At 36.9% G+C, this 22,381-nt stretch overlaps 3 protein-coding genes across 5 annotated transcripts; all 3 read right to left on the bottom strand.

The window, feature by feature from the left end:
- Nucleotides 1–8,484: 8,484 nt before the first annotated feature.
- On the bottom strand, nt 8,485–10,049 carry LOC112695549 (large ribosomal subunit protein eL22z). The gene is made up of 3 exons (XM_025747925.3): nt 9,841–10,049; nt 9,319–9,570; nt 8,485–8,853 (listed from the first exon to the last, which is right to left on the bottom strand). The coding sequence occupies exons 2-3, from the start codon at nt 9,546–9,548 to the stop codon at nt 8,709–8,711; spliced, it is 375 nt and encodes a 124-aa protein (XP_025603710.1). The 5' UTR covers nt 9,549–9,570; nt 9,841–10,049; the 3' UTR covers nt 8,485–8,708.
- Nucleotides 10,050–11,962: 1,913 nt separating this feature from the next.
- On the bottom strand, nt 11,963–16,829 carry LOC112695548 (E3 ubiquitin-protein ligase RFI2). Its single transcript, XM_025747924.3, has 6 exons — nt 16,254–16,829; nt 14,992–15,155; nt 14,104–14,159; nt 13,567–13,592; nt 13,097–13,481; nt 11,963–12,926 (listed from the first exon to the last, which is right to left on the bottom strand). Exons 1-6 carry the CDS (start codon nt 16,405–16,407, stop codon nt 12,455–12,457), a joined length of 1,257 nt encoding a protein of 418 aa, XP_025603709.1. The 5' UTR covers nt 16,408–16,829; the 3' UTR covers nt 11,963–12,454.
- A 683-nt stretch (nt 16,830–17,512) lies between these two features.
- On the bottom strand, nt 17,513–22,045 carry LOC112695547 (E3 ubiquitin-protein ligase RFI2). 3 transcript variants are annotated; one of them, XM_025747922.3, is made up of 7 exons: nt 21,549–22,015; nt 21,103–21,266; nt 20,301–20,464; nt 19,649–19,707; nt 19,129–19,154; nt 18,655–19,039; nt 17,513–18,476 (listed from the first exon to the last, which is right to left on the bottom strand). In XM_025747922.3, the coding sequence occupies exons 3-7, from the start codon at nt 20,427–20,429 to the stop codon at nt 18,005–18,007; spliced, it is 1,071 nt and encodes a 356-aa protein (XP_025603707.1). In that variant the 5' UTR covers nt 20,430–20,464; nt 21,103–21,266; nt 21,549–22,015; the 3' UTR covers nt 17,513–18,004. The 3 variants fall into 3 exon arrangements, with proteins under 3 accessions (XP_025603707.1, XP_025603708.1, XP_025603706.1); XM_025747923.3 differs by having other exon boundaries at nt 21,103–21,197; XM_025747921.3 differs by lacking the exon at nt 21,103–21,266 and having other exon boundaries at nt 21,549–22,045.
- Between the last annotated feature and the right edge of the window lie 336 nt (nt 22,046–22,381).

The following is a 22,381-nucleotide window of genomic DNA, read 5'->3' as shown; positions in this document are numbered from 1 at the left end:
GATCAGCAATAAAAAGCTATGCAGCTAATTGGAAAGAAAGTAACAGTTGTCATTTGTCAATAAACTTTGGGTTTAATGTGAGTGGAGCCTATTCTATGTTTTGGAGATATTAATTATAGTAGCATCTGAGCAATGAAGTGTTTGACAAAGCATGACATGGGAATGATGTAATCAGGTGGTAATGCATTGCCCTTCCATTTTCTATATTGATTTTATAAAATGGGAGCTACTCAAATGAAGATGCAAAAAACATCTTTTTATGAAGATGCTTTGTATAAAAATGTGATTTATTGATTTGGCCACACTTCAAATAAAAACAACACTTTTATAACATATCAAAATCTAACCCTACACTCTATCATCTAAGGGTCAAAAAGAAAAATCATCACATGAAGATAATTATAATATCTTCATGGGAGTACCCACCTTATAAAATATATAGAAACAGGATAATGTATTTATTTGTTTTGTATAATATTTGTATTTTGTCCCATGTAAAATAAAAAGAGGGAGGGAGGTGTGTGTGAAGAAGAAAAGAGAGATGGGAGTGGAGTTATGGAAATGACAAAAAGATGGCGTCAGTGGTGACAGTGAAGAAGGAAAGTTGTCAAAGCAAAGAAAAGGAAGAAGAAGTATTTGCCTAAGAAAGTGGGGGACTCTGCTCTCTGTTGAAGTTGCTGGCTTAATTTAGTTGTGCATGTAAGGCAAAGTTGCTATTGCTATTGGAGCTACCTTGGAAATTGAAGTGTAAGTTCAACAACACAACCACCTTCAAAGGCAAGCAATGGTATGAATGAAAGAGCCAGATTTGATGGACTAATTCAGACTCATCTCAACACGCAATGCACACATATCCATGAGACCATGTCTCAAAGAATTTCTTCACCCCTTATCATTATGGTATCACAATTTGTTAGAGTTAGACTTGGGCTATACTAAACATAAATACTTGTTAGGATACAAATGTAGTAACCCAAAAGTGATTAAACCATTTCTCAACAAAACTATTTTATCATTATGTGTGCTCACATCATAAATTCACTTCTTGACAATAGAATTGTTACAGGAAAAAAAAAAAATTCTTTTTTCATTTAGTATATAATAAAATATAATTTTTTAATTCTCAAGAGAATTTTAATTTTCACATTAAAATTTAAATTAAATCAGACTAAAATAGGTCTGATTTGTAATTTCATTACTACTAAAAATTAAATACTAAAATTATTTTTATCAAACAAATTCTTACTCTAAAATAAAAAAAGACAAATAAAAGAACTGCAAGTATAAAATAGTAAAAAATATATAATTTGTTTTATTAATGCAATTAATTATTTTAAAATATGAATTTAAATTTGAAATAAAATTAGTATTATTTTTTAATAAAATTAAAATTATTTTCTCATTTTAAAAGCTTTCTAAAGCACTCTTTTTAAGTTGTCTACTTTACCATTAATATATACATATCCGTACATACATACATAACTAATTGGACTCATTTTTTTACATATAAAAAAAAGGGGTATTACACAATGAAATAGATGTTTGTACGATATTTACATTGCTACTATGCTAACAATAACAGTAATACTAACAGTAATAGTAATAATACTAATAATTAATAACAAATAAAAAATCATAATAATCATAACATAATATATTACTTATATAATAATAATAATAATAATAATAATAATAATAATAATAATAATAATAATAATAGTAGTAGTAGTAGTAGTTAATAATAATAAAAAATATATTAATTATATATTATTTATAATATGCTAAGATTAATAATAATATGTTAAGAATAATAACTCATGTTTATGAATATATTAATAATTAATAATAATATAAAAATATTAATAACATTAACTCATGATTAAGAATATTAACAGCATATTAATAAGGGTAAAAAACACAAATAAACTATGGGAGGAAACTTGTTACATGAATAAGCCAAATGAAAAAGTGTCTCACGAATCAGTCAAAGTCTATTTTTATATAATTCGAACCTAATTGGTTCGAACTCTATTTGATCATAAATCGAACCTAATTGGTTCGAATTACTCTTTATTTCGTGACTCAAATAATTCGAACATAATTGGTTCGAATTATTTTAAATGCAAATTGAACCAAGATGGTTCGAATTAGTAAGGAACATAGCTGAATATGTTACGTGCATAGGAATAAATTAGTGTACGAGTTACATTAATCAAGACATGATGCGGCAATTAAATAACATCAAAATCCTAAGTACAGATGTTTTCAGAGTAACACAGACATATATGTAAAGGTGGATACGAAGTAACACTGGTAACAAAATACATAGACGAACATGGGTAACATACAACTCGGCACATAAATCGTCTAAAAAGGTGCGACCCCATGAAGCAACGACGTGGAACCCGTGTCCTCTGACCTCTCCGGATAAGCGGCTCCTGATCCTCGATCTCCTCGTCCTCGTCCTCGTCCTGCAGGACTGGCTGTGCAGGCGTCCTAGGCTGGACATGTACCGGTCGGGATGAGGACGGCCCGGCAACTGAATGTGACCCAGCAGTATGTGCCGACGCTGGGGTACCACCCAAAGCGAAATACTCAGGAGGAGGCACGGAGGGCGGCTCATTCAGATCGACATCTAATGGTGCCTGTGTCCCCGTCGTCTGACTCCGCCCAGGGACAGCCTCATCATCATGCATCATGGCACTGATGTCATCAAAGAAGGGGGATCCAAGATCCCCATCAAACCCAACACCGGCAAGTAAGTCTGAAAACGTGCTGCCTAGACTCACCCATGGCCTACTCTCCTGAGGTGTGTGGTCGTAAGGAGGAACTCCAACGAAGTAATCTCCCAGCGGCCCCTCCCCAAGTCCAGCCTCAGCATGGGCAGCGGGATCTCCGGTGGCGTGCCCCTGTCCACCAAGGCCACCAGCCTCACCATCGTCCTGGCCCACAACGGGTGCCCTCCGTCTGCCTCCACGCCCTCGTCCTCGACGACCACCCCTACCTGCCTCATCAGCCTCGTCGATAGCCTGCTCTAGCCACCTCCACTCACGATGGCTCCGTCGTGTCCCGACACGAGTTCTCCTCTCAACCCGACACCTATCAGGGACGTCGTTGACTCGATCCATGTCAGGAACTCGCCCAGGACCCCTCTGTGACGCCTCGATAGGAATAGGAATGCCCCTCGGATCCCCCAGATAAAACTCGAGTGACAAGAACCTCTTTCCATGCTGACTCCACCAGTCTAGGTAGGTGTGTGAAGGTCCAAGATCGGCAACAACATCGAACCAGAGGACGTGGTCCGCACGGGTCTCCCAAAGTATATGCCAATCCGGTAAAGCGGACGGGAACCAACGATCACCGCCTCTCCCGTCCTTCGACATCAGAAAGTCGATGTTCAGGGCGGGACGCGGGAGGGGCTGCACACCACCGAACTGCAGTAGCACCCTATCTACCGGATGCCACTCTACGACGGCAAAGTATATCAGCGACGTGACAGACCGCCACACCGCCATGTGTCGAGGCTCCAACGCCTCCGGATGCACAACCTGAAGTACCTCGGGGGAGCTATACGGCATCCAGATAAACTGCATAAAAAAATACCGATGTTGTCACGCCAACTCCCTCTACAGAAACATCTGATGTCTACTTATTTAAATAAAAGTAACCGGAACAATACTCACATCCCTGGCCTGTAACATGTCTATCTGCAGTCTCGTGCTCTGCAGTCGAGGACCCTTCTGGCTGTAGAAAGGGCTGTAACCTGACCACCTGCAGGGCACATGGGTGTTATGTTTAATCAGAAGTATGACAGATTTGTAATATGGTACAGTCATACACTCACATCAGCTATCTCAACTTGAAATAGAAAAGCCTGAGTAGCGTACCTTGATGCCAAAGGCCAGCTGCACGTATCATACCCAGCAGGCCTGAACTTGGGAAAGCGCCAGAAGATCTAGGACTGAAGTAGCAGAAGTGGGATTGCTAACTTCACCACATGTCTGTTTGTCACTCGGCACATGCACCGGTACAACCATACCAATGCTGCAGACCCCCAACTGTAGGAACCCATCTCCTCAAGCCTAGCTATGTGGGAAAGCCATCTGATGTGAATGCGGTTGCCGGACTTGTCGGCAAACAGCTGAGTGTCCAACAACATCATGATATAGGCACGAGTAAAGCGCCGCACAGTCTCCTCATCGGCTCCCTCGGGGCACTCTCTGAAAGTCTCCTGGAACCAGGTGCAGTTTACTGCGAACTTCTGAACCTGGCTCGGAGGAGGAATCACTCCAAGCAACTCCTCGAACCATACCCAAGTTGGACGTCCACCCTCAATATACAGATGGAAGTCTGTAAGGCAACCGCTGACATAACGCCCGTCCACTACCAACCCCAACTGGTACGCCACGTCCTGAAGCGTGATCGTGCACTCTTCGAAGGGCATATGGAAGGTGTGCGTCTCAGGACGCCACCTCTCGACGAAGGCGCTGACAAGGGGCTCATCTAACCGGAACCATCTATCGTTCAGTCTAGCCAGATGGTATAACCCGGCCATCTACAAGTACGGAACATAACGCTCATCGAGTGGCATGCCTTGTTGCCGCCGCATGCTCCTGATGCATCGCTGTGGCTGCGCATTAAACGGACCGCATTATTACAACCACATACAATACTGCTAACCAAAAAATAAACTAACACAGTAAACCAATTACATAAACCACAAACCCTAAACCATCAACACAACCGCATATAAAACCACGTACAAAAAATCACTTACGCTAAACCACCAACTAAACCGCATGCAAAACCACTAAAATAAACCATTTGAAATACCACTACAACAAACCACTAACAACAATACCACCACGATAAACTACTAACATAAACTGCCACTAAAACCACATGCAAAACCACTAACTCAAATAAACCGTGTGCACAAAGTTTTCTATCTACTAACCTCCTCGTTGATGACTCCGGCTATATGAGCAACCCCGTCCAACCGGTACAGCCTTGCAGGATCGTCCCCCATCAGCTGAGTCTTCGGTTCTACTTTTTCTCGGATCGAATCTGGGTCGTTTTCTCTGAGATTTGGTAGGGTATGGAAAAGGATAAGTGGTTCGAATTTGCTTGATTCGAACTCCTTATATAGCCAAATTGTTCATAATTCAAACAAATTAGGTTCGAATTATTGGAGGCACGTAATCAAGAATAATTCGAACCAATTAGGTTCGAATTATAACTATGAAGTTCGAACCAATTAGGTTCGATTTATGATCAAATAGAGTTCGAACCAATTAGGTTCGAATTATATAAAAATAGACTTTGGACACTTCTCTATTTGGCTTACTCATGTAACAAGTTTCCTCCCATGGTTTATTTGTGTTTTTTACCCTATTAATAATATTTTATTATTATTAACATATTATTCACAGAAACCGTGTAATACACTAACAATAATAATGAATAATGATAATAATAATAGTAATAATAATAATAATAAACGGTAATAAAATAAATGTTTGTTCCGGTTACTTACAGTAAGTCAATAATAATAACATTCTACTCATTAATCTTAATACTACTACTAATAATAATAACAACAATAAAACTTAACAGATAACTTATATACCAAAAATCTCCTAATAACAACATAAATAAATAAACTTATTTATAATTAAAATTTAAAAAATATTTATCCATTAAAAATAATCCAAATATTTAACAATATGTTCTTGAGGTAATATAAACTTACGAACTATTTTTTGTGGTGTATTTTTTTATCGAGGTAAATACCAAATCGGTATGCGAAAGATTTTGTCGCTGACAAAATGGTATTTAACTTTTGTTATTGACAAAATAGACCCTAAATAATTTTAAAATTTGACAAGCGTATTCCTGAGTTTGCCGGAGCACATTTCTGATGAAAAAGATGCTGAAGTGGCCACCGAAAAATCCAAGGTGGAATTTTTAATTAATTACCCAGTCCAACCTGAAAAATCCAAAATCCCCCAACCATAATCCCCTCCCTTCTCCCTCTAAACCCTAATCCCCCCTTCCCCAGCGTACCCTCTCACTCATAAGTTGCCCTAAACCTGAAAATCTTCCTGAACCCTAATTCAGCAAAAGATCTCTCTTCTCCATCACACTCTCTCACTCTTTCAATCATGAATTGTCCCAAATTTTTAGATTAATATACAATTCAAAAAAATTAATAACAATAAAACTCAGAGAACAAAAACAAATTCATATACAATATTCAAAATAAAATAAAATAAAGCTCAATATAGACACCAGCGAAGCAAGAAGTAGATTTAGGCTAGACCAGAAGAAGAACACCAGAGACAGAAGAGGCATGGCACGATGGAACACAGACAGAGAAGACAGGGCAGTGACTGGGGGCGAGCAGCAAGCAGAAACAAGCGACAACTGGCGGTGAGCAGCGAGCAGAGGTGACGGAGACGAGGCCGATGAGTGAGATACTGCTGCTATGTATGTCTATTTTTATGTTCGACCACAAAGAGGGAAGCAAGATACCGCGAAGCACAACAGTGAAGACGCACAGACAACGCAATGCCGACGGAGGAGACAAACGATGCTAGATCTGATGACGAGATGACGATCGTGTGGTGTCGGTGACAGTGGCTCTGTAAGACTGAGAAGGTTGAGCTCCATTGCCGTTTTGAGGGAGAGTGAGTTGAGAGTGTGAGACAGTGCGTTGAGAAGGGGAGATTAGGGTTCAAAGGGGTAAGGGAAGGGAATTAAGGTTCAGAAGGGGGGATTTTGGATTGGGGAGGTGAGAAGTGTATTGGAGTGGAAGGGATTAGGGTTAGGGAAAGGAGGGAGGGATTCATGAAGGGGAAGGGAAGAGTGCACTGGGGAAGGGGAAGGGGAAGTGCGTTAGAGGGGAAGGATTAGGGTTAGAGAGGGTTTTTGCCATGTCATCAAAACGTAGTGGCCATGTCAGCATTGTGTTTGCCGAAGATTTGCTCCGGCGAGTTCGGAGACACGCTTGTCAAATTTTGAAATCATTTAAGATCCATTTTGTCAGCGTCAGAATCTTTCAGGTACTGATTTGGTATTTACCTCTTTTTTTACCTCACTCATTCAACACACAACCTTCTTCCTGATCTTTTTCTTCCTTGGAAGCAAAACGCAGAAATGAGTTGATGTTGCCTTCCAAGCACAACGCAGAATGAATTATAAAGATCCCATATCATCATTTCACATACACGTGTCCTGCATGCAAGTTATCTTCTTGCGAAATATAGGTCACACTTTGCTACAAGAATCTGCCAAACGCAGGTCACGTTTGATGTCTCCCAATGTGATCAACCTGCAAGTCTAGTCTGCATGTAGGATGATAGGGGATACGTTTCAACATTTGGTTATCCCTTTTTGCAAAATACGACCTGCATTTTGCAGCAACCATTTTCTTTTTTTTTTTTAACTTCCATGCCAATCGTAAACTGCATTTTGCAGGTTTGTATACCTGCAAATCCACATCTATGCATAATACACTATGCGCGGATTTGGATCCTCTAAAGTTTGAATTTCATTTTAGAGAGTAAAGTGTAATCTCTCACTATTGATTTCATGGGTGGGACCAAGAATAAATATGAAAGAGACTATTCAAGGGTAAAAGATCATACTTTACTCTCTAAAGTGAAATTTAAACTTTAAAGGATCCAAATCCATCTACTAATATATTTGAATTACTCTATTTTTTACTCCATTATTAAATTAATTTCTGACTCAATTGCTATACTATTCATTTTCTCCGGTTTGTTATAGTCTACATGGGCTCATTTCCTTCAGGTAAAGCACAAAAGTCTTAGTCCATCATGTTATTATGTCTCCTGTCCTTAATGGTATTTGCAGTATCATGAATGCACGGCACTAGGCAGTGGTAGTCTTGGGCCTTGGCTCATTGCTTGCAACACTTACCAAGAGACAGCTACCCCCCACTCTATCGCAACATTACTTGCATATGTATATCATAATAGTAAAATACAGGAATAATAAATTGTGGACCTAGCTATCCCCCATGGTAAATTAATTAAACATATTACATAAGCTCTACGTAAGGATTTCCTTTCTACCTTTCTGCACTCTTCTTTTTCCCCCTATTCAATTTGGGAAAAGGGTTATTATTGCCTTTGACTCTCAAGACATTTTAATATTTTATACACGCTTGATATATTAACTATGCGCACCCTACTCATAAGTCTTCACCATCATATGTTGGACTTCTTATTTAAGATCCTTGTCAAGAAAATTATGAAAATTAAAGAGACACACAAAAGATGAATTGTGTTTAAGTATATCACATAAGAGCATGGTCGTTCTTATTAAGATAATCATCGCTACAATGGGATGGATTGATATTCTTTTTGTAGAAGCTTTAGGCAAACCGGATCAGTGAAAGTGATTAATGGATACATAACCGGTTTAATGAAATGTACATGTAGGAGCAATTTCAGATCGTTGGGAAAAGTTATTCTTGATTTGTGAATAGATAATGCTTGCAAATTTGTATTTAACTATTCCAAATTCAATAACAATGGCACAACACTTAGATAATCAAAATTGTTTAATTGCAACCGATGTAGACAAACCATCATATCTCAAGCAACACTGGCAAAAAGGGAAGCTAGATCTAAGAAAAATGCTAAAACAAGTTCTTAACAGAATAAAAATCGATCAGACATTTAATCTTCTTCCTCTCCTTCATTCTCAGCAATGTTGAAGTACCTCAGTTCATAGACATTCCTATCTTTGTTAGAAGCAATCACCCGGAGCCAATCACGCACATTGTGTTTCTTCAAGTACTTCTTTGTCAAATACTTCAAGTACCTATAACCAAGTACATGCAATCTTAGTTTAGGTAAACCCATTTGAATGGAAGCTCAAGCAAGTTTAAAAGAAGACAAATCCCATGGCAAAAGATAAACAGAGACAATTTCAATTTGACCCAATGGTTCTTATAAGTAATCTAGGATCTATAGCCACAAATTCTCTGCTTCATTTTTCACACAAGACTTTTGTTTATAATGCCAACTAAACGGCCTAAACAGTACACAAGGCAATTCACTCAAAAATAAAAATAAGATAAGAGTACTGAAAATAAACTGTAAAATCCAATGTCCTACCAAAACAATAACAAGGCAAATCATTATTCAACTAAAGCAACATACACTCGAAAAAATATTCAGAATATTCAGTTGCCAAGATCTAATAGCACAATCATTTCACAGCATATTAAGAATGTAGAGCTGACAATATAAAAATAACAGAATAAATAAATAAAAGGGTAATTACCGCTTGGAGAAGTTACTGTCAGAGGTGACAGTGATCTTGTTCTTCTCACGGGAGACAGTGACAGAATCACCAAGAGCACCAGCTTTGCCACCAACCTTAATCCTCTCTTGAAGGAACTTCTCAAGAGAAGCAATGTCCATAATCTTGTCCTCCACTGGTTTTGTGCAGTCAATGGTGAATGTTGCACCCTTCTTTTTTCCCTTAGCTCCAACTGCACCCCCTCGACTCATTTTTCCCTTCTTTTACACAACCCTAAAACGCATTAACACACCCAAATAAAAAAAATGTACTTCAACGTGCATTCTTTTTTAAAAAATAATATTTTTTCATGGGATCAAAGGGGGACCCAATCAGTAAACTCAATTTCAATTAACGGAGTGATCAAATTTCTACAAGTACAGTGAAATGAAACCAGCAGCTACAAATATAGCTCAAGAAAATTGAAAATAAAAAATGGTGAAAACAATACTTTGGCGTAATTGTAGTTGAGAAGGAAACAGAAGGAAAAGAGTAGGGTATTACCGATGGAAACAAAGCAGGTGCGAGTGAGAGGACAGGGATGACAACGGCGCTGCAGATTTAGGGTTTGGATTCGGCTAGTTTATATCTTAGTTCTTCAAATATCAATGGGCCTGCTTACTCTTGATTTTAGATCATAAATTGGGCCCAACTCATTAACGAATTTGACAAAATATTTTCACACCTTTTTTCTTTTCGATACTTATTTAGTTATTTTCTCTTTAACGCCTTGAATTATTATTACTACTGTTAGACTATGAAGCACGACAATTTGCTCACTTGCCTAATGCTCCGTGTATCCGATATATTTTGGATACGATACTTATCAACATTCATTCGATATGTGTGTCTTTTATATTTAATTATGTTTTAATAAAAAATAATTTTTTTAGACACATTTTGGACATACTTAAATACTATCACGTATCAACGTGTTTAATTTTATTCTTAATATCTATTCTTGAAATAAATTTAGAAATGGTATATATTATTATTTATTAAAATTATTTTAAAAATATTAGATATAATTAAAATAAAATATTAAAAATAATTAAAAAAATTAATTTATATTTTAATATCAATAAAATATCATTACAATTTATCTAAAAAAATTATATTTTATATGTATACGTATCTTTATATCTTATAAGATTTTAAAATTTACGTATTGACATATCCTATATTATATTGTATTTCGTGTCCGTATATTAGTTTGAGATTAATGTGGTACACCAACAATTAATTCCACAAGAAAAACAAAAAAGTGATGCCAATTGCCAAGCATTTCATTCAGTGGATCAACTCCTGCCTATAGATCAGTGGCAGAGTTCTTTTCTTGCAAATTGAAGTTTCCAGTGTAATCTTATGCAAATGATTCTTATTTCGTTAAAAAATATTTCTACCAACTTAAAAAATATGGATACTTATACTTCAAGTAGCAGTAGCACCAAGCTATTTTGGATATTTCTCGCACTTCATAATTATACAAATACTTTACCAATTAGAGGTGACAATAGATAGAATAGGATTTGAACTCAACCATAATTCTATTCACGGATTAAATTTATTATTTTATCCGCAAATTGAGAATAACCCAATCTTAATTCTATCTGTAGTTAATTTGTGAGTATCTGACTTTACCTGTAAATTTTTACAAATATGCAATATTATTATATAACATAATGAACATGCAAATTAAAAATTCAAAACAAACACAATCATCCCACAAACATAATCGTCCCATAAACAATATAACCCTCAAATGTTCAATTCTACATAAAAATCTTTATTAAATTTAATAACACAGACATAAAATATTATGATATAATATTGTATTTATATATTACTAAGATAGAATTGGCTTTTATATAAATAAAAATGTAAAATTATTAATTGATGATCTTGGTTCAATGACAAAGATCTTTTGTATTATGAAAGGTTTTTGGTTTAACACCTACCTATAACATGTTACCTATAACATATTACATATACAATGGATTGGTCGAATAGGATTGAAGACTCAACTCGCACTCTACCTGACCGCGGTCCAGGTTGGGTACTGACAGATAGGATGCCTAATCCGTCGCGAATCTGAGCTCTATTTAAGGGTCTACCGCTAGGCAATGAGTTGCTGCATGCACAAGGCGGGGTTCGAACTCCCGACACTTGCTTAAGCGAATGAGTGAGCTGACCACAACCACATATTCTTTTTATTTAACAAACACAACAAAATGTTTATAAAAAACACAAATACCTTCTCATAATATTTTCCCAAACCAACCTTAGTCTCCACTTTTCCTCCTTGGCTTTGTAGTCGCCAAATTTTCTTGAAAACCAATCTATTTCTTATCAGGAACCAAGTTTACCAAATCGACCAAACTTTCGAATTGTCTTTCTTATGACCTTATTTACCAATCAACTATGGAAGATAAAGAGTAGTTTCATTTTCCTTTCTTTTTTTCTTCTTGAAACTAAGTTTAGTATTCCCTTGAATCAAGTGAAATATATTGATTATTACTAGTTAAACTTCATTTTGTCAAAGCATGGCAACCATTGCCATAGTTTTGTACTTATTCATGAGAAATGATAATAACATACCATAATCTGAGTATCAGACCTAAGACAATTTTTGTAAATCAACGTTGAACGTGTTGATTAGTTTTCAAGCAAGTTCTGTACCCTGCGTCTGTTGTAGCACAATAGATGAACAGATTATAATCACATAAGCCAATGCAAAGTATTTTCATGAGCTTTCCATATCAAACACAAACAATTTAACGGCTAAAAGTCCAACCACAACTGCTCTCATGCACTTGATCTTTCACTTTAGAGATGAGAATACCCAACATTCCTTTCAAAAACCTGATACTCTCCAACTAGTAGATAACGTCTTATTTGATGCCCACCAAAAGGCAAAGAAACTAGAAGCCAATGTCCATCACACTGCCTCGTGGCTGCCAGAAAGATCAATTCCAGGGCCAGCCAGAGTATATATAAGTCTGACATAACATGCCAGCCAGGCCAAAGCATTATATAACAATTCTCAAAGCATACATAAATTTTGATTTTCCATAAACAGCCGTTTGCTTCAGAGGGAACAGGACATAAAACAAGTGTATCATCGATTTTGTGAAGGCATTCTTTCTGTTCCGTGCCTTAATCGAAAGCTGTTGGACCTAATACTTGGTTCTGATCCGCTGGCAGCCTGGTGGTACGCTCTCCAACTTGATTCTCTATCTGCGTGGTTCAAAGATAATGAAGGCAAATGATCTCTTTCCCATGCTTGGAAGCGACTTGGCATATGGACTTCTTCCGGAAAATTGCGTCCTGATGAACCTGATGGAATCAACAAGAAGCCACCACTTGGGTCCGATGATGGGGAAACTTGTGCTAATTGAACTGACCCACTATGGCTGTTGGATCTTCTAGTGCCAGAAGCATTAGGTGTTCGCATTGAGGTAGAGTTAGGAGGTTGTGGAGGTTGATAGTATGCCTGAAGAGCCTGGACTCTGTCCTGGGCCCGGGCATTGCTACCTGGATACGGAGGTATCATTGAAGATGCAACTGATGTCCCAGCCCTAGCACCAGAACTGCAGAAGACATGCATCAAGTGTCAAGCATGAAAGCACAAGATGCCTAGTTCAATCGTGTTATTTGTTGCATTTAACCCAAAATCACATATAAGATCCTGTATATAAGCATATACTATGATTTAGCTCACATAAAATCACATAGCAATGCATAAACCGTAAAGTGATACCTATGACCAACAATGAAGGGATGCATAAAAGATCCTGGTCTTGGAACCTCTGAACTACCCCTGGCTGGCCTTTGACTACCAGGTGATACTGCGGGATGATCTGCAGTTCCTAGGTGACTGCTTGCAGATGAAAAATGAGGCGAATGATGTTCCCAACTGTGATAATGGAGATCCATGGCAGGAAATGCATAGGACGTTGGCATGTCACTAGGTATAGGTGGGTTACTCCAGTGGCTGAAGTTAGATGTTTCTGAACCAGTTCTGCCAGAGTTCGAGGGGGAAGGATGTAATGGTCCAAAGTATGCTATATACGGACAGGGATGACTACCAGATGATACGGCCGTATGTTCAGCAAATATAGCATGTTGTCCCAGTATATCATGATCTGCACCACAACATTCAAGTCAAGATATACATCTTCAGTTGAATGCAAGTTCATATATGGAGGCTAATTTTGGGAAAGGTCTTACATGCAGTTGATGAAAATTCCCCTTCCCTGAAAAGAAAAGAAGACAATGAGTTATCATTTCCTCGACTCAATTGGAAGAGAATGAATCCACTGAAACAGAATTTATATAGCACACTAGAAAAAATAACGATGTTACATCCTCCATATTCTTAATGATTTTCTCAAGATATCCATTATTTTTCTCAGATTTGCTCTTTCCTAAATGTTTGTTTTGAAAAACCACAAAGATTAAGAACCTTGGACAGTATAAATACTACCATTAATTTCAGCAATATTTATTTGATGTCAACTATCCTAATTTGGTTCAACTCAAACGTACCAAATTAAACTCATTATGAGGTTGATGTACAGCCAACAGTGTTAACAGAAGTCATGTGTGATGATAGCCACAAGCAGCGTCAGTAACACTTTGACTTTAAATAACCATGCATGTTTTTACTCGGGCCAGACAACAGATTATCCCAAAGCACAGATCAAGCGTTAAAGAATTTGAACACATTTAGTTTCATGCATATTGTGGTATGTTAAATAGGCTTACTCAAAAGAAGGAAGTCGGGTCAGGTTACCAAAAGGACACCAGTGAACTCCAAAGGACTGCATAAAGAATTAGCAAACTGTTATCTATCCAGATACAACAACCAAAAAAAGAAAAAAAAGAAGAGTAAATCCCATTGACAGACCTAGTTTAAGACAACGGGAGGCCATTCCCCCCACCCCGCAAAAAATTGTGCTACTACATATATGAACTACTTGTTTATTTGAGATGGTTTGCAATTGCCATATAAGGATTTTGTAATTAAACATATATGGGGATAATCAGTTGTCTTTTGCGATAAAGAAGTTTCATGTGATTTGCCTCCAAGGGGGAGGCTGAGGCCAATGATTTTGGGGATAAAGAAGAAAAATGGCCTATCTTTGTATATCTTTACCCTTTGTTAAGGAATAAAATCATGTTTAATTGCTTTGACCTCAATTTATTGCTCTTCTGATGGCTATCTATAAAAAATGAGTGTTTGTGTATTTGCTATATGGATCAAATTCCACCATATTGTTCTAATTATATTTTCTTTTCTTATCCAAATAAAAATCCTTGTTTACAACATTTCTATCGGACTAACGAGAAAGGAGGAGCAAACATTTTATAAATGCAGATGAAATACAACCAATATAGGTGGCTTGAAGGAAGGATGGGAAACTGTTAAAAGTAAGATCTTTTTTTGTAATAAAAAAATAAAGATCTGTTCTTAGAGATTCTGAAACAATAACAGTACAGAAAGTAAAGCTATATAACCCAAAATGGCAAGCAACAAAACAAACATTCATTGTTCATGTAAGGCTGCTTCCTGAGAATGAAAGTGCAGGAGCATGTTTATGGAAATAAAAATTAAAATGTTGGAAATTACAAAGATGGCGTGGTTTCTATTACCATTTCAGAGTAGCTAAGATCATATAGATCCTCATCGTGTGCCCAATCATCTGTGCTGAATTCTGGATATGACCGGGAGCCATAAAGCCACTGACCTTTCTCAATCTTCCGGCAATTAGGGCATTGCATTGCCCCTTTTATATTGAAGGCTGAGCCAATGCAATCTGAATGACATATAAATTATTAAGCATAACAATATGATGTGATACCATAAAGATGCAGCTATCATCTTGCAGAAACCGATAGTTTGATACTAGTAGAGCACAAAACCTAGAAATATTGCCTTAAAAAGGAGATGTCTACATACACATATGGGGTTTGGTTTATAATTAATGCATAATGAATAACAAGTACTCATTGAGGCCTGCAATTTTCCCATTTTTCCAATTTTTCGTACATGTCGGTATATCATCACTGTATTGTAGGTTTTCTGCGTTGGTTGTAGGTTCAAGATACACCAAAAATACAAAATGTACAAAAATGTTGCACAGCTCATCGAAATCAGTCACTTTGATTTCCTTTTGGTTGAGAACTAGAAACTTATATATTTTATATAGCCGACATTTATAGTCCTAACTCCTAAAGAAAATGCAGTAGTAGATGAGTACAAACATTTAATTTAACTGAGCTCATTTCAGTTTCAGATAATTTATCAACCAATTTGAGAGCCACTAAGTATCTCAAAATAAGTCAGCTTCTGCCAGTTATGGGGATTCGACCGTACAGCATAAGAAATCCACTCTACATAAATTCACACTATAACCTCCTATACCCAACTAGCAGGAGCATATACCAAGCAACCTGAGAACAACAAGAGGAGATATCTACCTTTGAGCTCTCGTATAAAAAGATATTAGGAAGAAGGAAAAAAAAAGTGATAAAAACAAAATGCATCTCTCTCTCCATCTTATATAAAACGCTCCACCATCTCCTCCGATAGAGTTTTCTGGATAAAAGAAACCCGTTTCTAGACACTGGATCACCGCAGCTAACAAAAGTAGAACCACCAACCTCTACAAACAAGCTCATCGAATGAAAATTCTACTCTACCAGATTGCATAACAACATTTCCAAAAATCAGATAACATAAAGAAGCGTTCCTCGATCCTCTCGCACGGTACTAGTTTTAGTTCAACACGAAAGATAAGCAAAACGACAATTCAGATCTCAATGTCGGTTCAAGTCAAAATTGATTGCAGAAATTGTATGGCGATCAAATTGGATGCATCGGAAAACATCGGCGAAAGAAAGCATTGACTTACCGAGGTGAAATTGATGGCCGCATTGAAGGTTGGCCCAGGATCTATCGCCGGTGCGGGAAACAGGGTCGAGGCAAATGGAGCAAGAGACGGATGGGAAGGGGTTGGAGTCTCCGTCGTGGACGACGTGGTCGTCCTTGTCGGTGCCGAGACCCATTGTTTCATCCAAAACCCTAGAATGGCATCACAGTGGGAGCAGAGGGAGAAGGATGTCGTCAATTTTTTTAATTGGTTTAAAAATCGCGCCGTAAATGTGTGTGTGAGTTAGAAGAGATTAAGACAGAGGTGAGAAAGCTACGGATGAGAAGAAGAAGACGCGTGTTATTCTTCTTCTTTTCTTCAGCGAAGAGATTAGTTAGAGATAGAGAGAGAGTAAGAGAGAATTGGAAAGGAGCAACATCGTTTCATTTTAAGTTTAGTGGAGCGTCTGCCTTGCTATGACACCGAAATGGCGAAATCTCTAATCTCAAGTTTTATTCTAGTTGGACTGCTATCCAAACAGATTAATTTCTACTCTCTAGTTTTGGGTGAATCCGTCTTTCCATTTCTACACGATCACTCACGCGTTTGACAATTGACATTTTTTTAAGAAGAGTGCTAGAAACAAGGAAGTTTTGTGAAAGTTTTGTGATTTGTAATAATTAATTAGTTGTTATTAGTATTTTAATAGTGTAAAATTATATCTAATAGTATGTAATTATTCACTTTTTTTTTGTTGGTTAGACATTGACTAAATTTTAATAAAAATGTTAGTCCTTTAGATTTTTTTTTATATATATTTTAAAATAATTTATTTATTTAAAAAAACCCTTAGAATCGCATAATTTTCTATTTTGAAAAAACTTGTCAATTTTTTATCATCTAATTATCCACAAACTATTTCCGCCATTTCTAATAAAAAATCGAGTAATTGACTAATTGCTCATTCTAGTGGGCTGGAAAGATAATATTAACGATTTCAAGGTAAAAAAAAAAGAATAAAAAAGAATGTTATCCAAATGTATTTTATACAATATTTATGTTTATGTGCAACATGGAAAAAACTGAATTTTTCATTCATTTTATATTAACTGGTAATTAATATTATGAAAAGGGATAAAATGTGTGAAAAACAACTAGCATACGTTCATTTAACGAGGCAAATCTATAACGGATAAAATAAGTGTAATAGCTTAATACCCATGAATATATATATATATATATATATATATATATATATATATATATATATATAATACTAACTAAAATTTTAACCACATTAATTTGTGCAAATCAACCTTGAAAGTGTCGACTAGTTTTCAAGCGAGATCTATACCATGCGTCTGATATTAACAGATTACAATCACATTTGACAATACATAGTATTTTCATGAGCCAATCAAACATAAGCATTGTTTACCAGCTAAAGGTCCAACCACAAGTCCACAACTGCTCTCAATTCTCATGCACTTAATCTTTCACTTAAGACGTGACAATCCCCAACATTCCTTCAAAAGCCTGATCTCTCCAACTAGTAGATAACATCTTATTTGATGCCCACCAAAACAAAGAAACTAGAAGCAATGTCCATCACACTGCCTCGTGGCTGCCAGAAAGATCAATTCCAGGGCCAGCCAGAGTATATAAGTCTAACATAACATGCCAGCCAGGCCAAAGCATTAAATAACATTTCTCAAAGCAAACATAAAATAGGATTTTCCATGAACAGCCGATTGCTTCAGAGTTCAGAGGGAACAGGACATAAAACAAGTGTATCATCGATTTTGTGAAGGCATTCTTTCTGATCCGTGCCTCAACTGAAAGCTGCTGGACCTGAAACTTGGCTCTGATCCGCTGGCAGCCTGGTGGTATGCTCTCCAACTTGATTCTCTATCCACATGATTGAATGATAATGAAGGCAAGTGATCTCTTTCCCAAGCTTGGAAGCGACTTGGCAGATGGGCTTCTTCCGGAAAATTGCGTCCCAATGAACTTGATGGAATCAATAAGAAGCCACCGCTTTGGTCTGGTGATGAGGCCACTTGTGCTAATTGAGCTGACCCATTATGGCTGCTGGACCTTCTAGTGTCAGAGGCATTAGGAGTCCGCATTGAGGTAGAATTAGGAGGTTGTGGAGGTTGATAGTATGCCTGAAGAGCCTGGACTCTGTCTCGGGCCCGGGCATTGCTACCTGGATATGGAGGTATCATTGAAGATGCAACTGATGCCCCAGCTCTAGCACCAGAACTGCAGAAAGACATGCAGCAACAGTCAACCAGTAATGGACAAGATACCTAGCTCAATTGTGTTATTTGTTGCGATTAACAAAATTTTAATATGGATTTGACACCCACTAAATATGAGCATATGATATGATTTAGCTCACATAAAATCACATAGCAATACATAAATTGTAAAATGGTACCTGTGACCAACAATGAAGGGATGCATAAAAGATCCCGATCTTGGGATCTCCAAACTACCCCGGCCTGGCCTTTGATTACCAGGCGATACTGAGGGCTGATCTGCAGTGCCTAGACGGCTGTTCGCAGAAGAAAAATGAGATGAATGGTGTTCCCAACTGGGATAATGGAGATCCAAGGCTGGAAACGCATAGGAGGTTGGCAAATCGCTAGGTATAGGAGGGCCACTCCAGTGGTTGAAGTTAGACGCTTCCGAGCCATTTCCGCCAGAGTTGGAGGTGGAGGGATGTATAGGTCCAAAATAAGCTATATACGGACAAGGATGACTACCAGATGACACTGCTGTATGTTCCGCAAATATAGCATGGTGTCCGAGTATATCAGGATCTGCATCACAACATTCAAGTCAAGATAAACATCTATAGTTGAACACAAGTTCATAAAAGGAGGCTGATATTCAGGAAGAAGGGTCTTACATGCAGTCGATGAAAATTCCCCTTCTCTGGAGAGAGAAAAGAAAATAAAAAGAAAGAAAAGAGACGATGAGTTACGTTTTCCTCAGATCAATTGTAAATAAATGAATACATTGAATCAGACTTTATTTAGCACAAAAGAAACGGACTTGTATCATTTTAACCAGAGAGGAAATTATAATGATTTTTACGTTCTCTAGATCTTCATGATTTTCTCAAGATATTCATTAATTTTTTAGATTTTCTCTTCTAAAAAAGTTTATTCTGAAATACCACAAAGACTCAGCACTTGAGAGTATAAATACCATCATAATATAGGGTTGAGATAAAGCCAGATTTGGTTAACTGAAGTGTGATTAAAGTCCTAAACAGTGTTAATAACATGCTACTTTAAGTTACTATGTATGTTCACTCAGGCCAGACACTTTAAACAACAGATTATCCCAAATCACAGATCTAGTGTTACAGAATTTGAAAAAGTATTTAGTTTGCATGCATATTCTGGTATGTTAATTAGGCTTACTCGAAGGCAGAAGGAAGTCGGGTCAAGTTACCAAAAGGGCACCAGTGAACTCCAAATGACTGCAGAAAGAATTAGCAAACTATTATCTATCCAGGTACAAATAAACATATTGGTTGTTTTGTTGTTGGGGGGGGGGGGGGGGGATCCAACTAGACCAGGCAGTGCCAAACTTGAAATTCAAACTACTAGTAGACTAAGAAAAAATGGATTTTGTCTAGACTTGGAACCTCAAATGAATTTTAAAAAGGACTTTGTCTGAATTTACATACTAAAATTAAATTGGTAACGGAGATAAGAAATGCAAAGACAGAGAGTAGTGGTACACCATACACTTGGAAGACTTCAAGATAGAGTTAAACTTCAGTTGGTAGCAAGTCAAATATTATGTTATATTATTTTGCATAGCTAAATGAACTCAACAACCATTTCTTTGTTCATTCCAGAAAGAGATTATTCTTTTTCAACGCACATATACTTTTCTGAAATAATAACAGTACATAAAAAAGCTACATACTCTAAAACAACAAAAAACAACCGAACATTCAGTGTTCACAAAAGGCAGCTGCTTGAGAATGAAAATGCAGGAATATGCTTATGGCATAATAATAAATAGAATGTCAGAAATTATAAAGATGCATGTGGTTTCTATTACCATTTCAGAGTAGCTAAGATCGTATAGATCCTCATCATGTGTCCAATCATCTGAGCTGAACTCTGGATATGACCGGGAACCATAAAGCCACTGGCCTTTCTCGATCTTCCGGCAATTAGGGCATTGCATTGCCCCTTTTATATTGAAGGCTGAGCCAATGCAATCTAAATGACATAAAAAAGTTAATAAACAAAACAATATTAGGTAATACCCTGAAGATGCTATTATCATCTTGCTAAAAAGTCATAGTTTGATACTAGTAAAATGTGAAACCAACCAATATTTCCTTAAAAAAGGGAGGTGTCTGTGCACATATTATTGGGGGCATTATAATCAATGAATAACAAGTACTAGTTTAAGCCTGTCGTTTTCTGTTTCACCATTTTCCACGGGTCAGTATGTCATCACTGTGTCGTAGGTTTTCCGTGCATGTTGTAGGTTCAAGTTATAGCAAAAATACAAAATGTTTCCCAGTTCATCACTTATAATTTTCTGTTAGGATCAGAACTAGAAACTTTTAACTTATATATAGCCAGCCTTTACGGTCCTAACTCCGAAAAAAGTATAAAGTAGATTATTTGCCTACATTTAATTTAATTTAGCTCATTTGAGAGCCATTAAATATATCTCAAAAAGACTCGGTTTCTGCCAGTTTTAAACAAGACGGACTATTAACCATAGTACATAACACATACTGCGTGCAGAAATTCAGAGAATCACACTATAATCTCCTATACCCTAACTAGCAGGAGCGCAATACAAAGTAACCTTAGAAGTGAGAACAATAAGACGAGAGATCTACCTTAGAGCTCTCTTATAAAATCATATAAGGGGGAAAAATATCAAATTGAAATGCACTCTCTATACAACGCTCCACCCCTCCTCCGACAAAGCTTCCTGCATCAACGAAGAAACCCGTGTCCACATTGAATTCACCGCAGCTAACTCAATTAGCACCACCAACTTCTACAAACAAGCTCATCGAATGAAAATACCACTCCAGCAAATAGCATCACAACATTTCCAAAACTCAAGTAAAATAAATGAAACGTCCCTCGATCCTCTCAGGCGGTACTAGTTTTAGTTCAACAAGAAAAAGATATGCGTAATGAAAATTCAGATCTCAAATGCAGGTTCAAGTCAAGTAGGGTGGAAAATTGGTGGCAGAATTCCAAAGGCAGATAGCAAGTTGTACGGGACCAAATTGGATGCATCGGTAAACGGAGGCGAAAGGTATCATTGACTTACCGAGGTGAAATTGATGGCCGCATTGAAGGTTGGCCCAGGATCTATCGCCGCTGCGGGCAACGGGCTCGAGACAAATGGAGCAAGAGACGGAGGGAGAAGGGTTGGTGACTCCGTCGTCATCGTTGTCGTTGTCGGTGCCGAGACCCATTGAATCATTCAAAACCCTAAAATGGCATCGTAAATTTTTAATTGGTTTAAAAATTGCGCCGTAGATGTATGTGTTTTTGTGTATGAGTTCGGATTGAAATTAAGACAGGGAAGAGAAAGCTACGGTGGTGCAGGTGATATGAGATATGAGATCTAATTTCTCAACTGTTTCTCTTTTGTGTTATTATTCTTCCTTTCTTCAGTGAAGAGATTAGATTAGAGATAGAGAGAGAAAGAATAGGAGAGGACCAAGATGGTTTCAGTTTAGCAGATTGGGATTGAGAGATTGGCCTTGCCATCACACCAAAATCTGCTAGCTTATTATTTTATTTTATTTAGATGTTTTTATAAAAAATAAATGATAACTAAAATGTAAATAAATAGGTAGATGGTGAACGAACTCAAATGATGTAATTTTTCTATTTTCACTTAGAAAGGATATGTGTGGTTAATTAATATTAATTTGTTTATTAAAAATATTATTTGTATATTAAGATTAGCTACTAAAATCAGTTATTAATATATTTGTATATAAATATGTATAATTTAATTTCTTTTTAATGTATATTTATATTTTAACATATATTTTATATAAATAGTTAATATTAGTAGTTAATTTTGTTATACATGTAACATATTTGTTTATTTATTTATAAAATTATTTTTTTAACATTTATTTTATTTTA

Source organism: Arachis hypogaea, chromosome 6 (genome assembly GCF_003086295.3).
Source record: "Arachis hypogaea cultivar Tifrunner chromosome 6, arahy.Tifrunner.gnm2.J5K5, whole genome shotgun sequence".
Classification (NCBI taxonomy): domain Eukaryota; kingdom Viridiplantae; phylum Streptophyta; class Magnoliopsida; order Fabales; family Fabaceae; genus Arachis; species Arachis hypogaea.
Note: the sequence above shows the minus strand (reverse complement) of the source record. Positions and strands in the feature narration are given on the sequence as shown.

What these genes read in the sequence shown, in the direction of transcription:
- LOC112695549 (XM_025747925.3), bottom strand. Translation starts at nt 9,548, where the DNA reads ATGAGTCGAGGGGGTGCAGTTGGAGCTAAGGGAAAAAAGAAGGGTGCA. An exon ending in GACAGTAACTTCTCCAAGCG is followed by an intron (nt 8,854 to 9,318) that starts GTAATTACCCTT and finishes ACTTGGTTATAG; the next exon opens with GTACTTGAAGTATTTGACAA.
- LOC112695548 (XM_025747924.3), bottom strand. Translation starts at nt 16,407, where the DNA reads ATGGGTCTCGGCACCGACAAGGACGACCACGTCGTCCACGACGGAGAC. An exon ending in ACCCGACTTCCTTCTTTTGA is followed by an intron (nt 13,593 to 14,103) that starts GTAAGCCTATTT and finishes TTTTCTTTTCAG; the next exon opens with GGAAGGGGAATTTTCATCAA. An exon ending in GGAATTTTCATCAACTGCAT is followed by an intron (nt 13,482 to 13,566) that starts GTAAGACCTTTC and finishes GTTGTGGTGCAG; the next exon opens with ATCATGATATACTGGGACAA.
- LOC112695547 (XM_025747921.3), bottom strand. Translation starts at nt 21,696, where the DNA reads ATGGGTCTCGGCACCGACAACGACAACGATGACGACGGAGTCACCAAC. An exon ending in CGGCCATCAATTTCACCTCG is followed by an intron (nt 20,465 to 21,548) that starts GTAAGTCAATGA and finishes TATGTCATTTAG; the next exon opens with ATTGCATTGGCTCAGCCTTC. An exon ending in CGACTTCCTTCTGCCTTCGA is followed by an intron (nt 19,155 to 19,648) that starts GTAAGCCTAATT and finishes TTCTCTCTCCAG; the next exon opens with AGAAGGGGAATTTTCATCGA.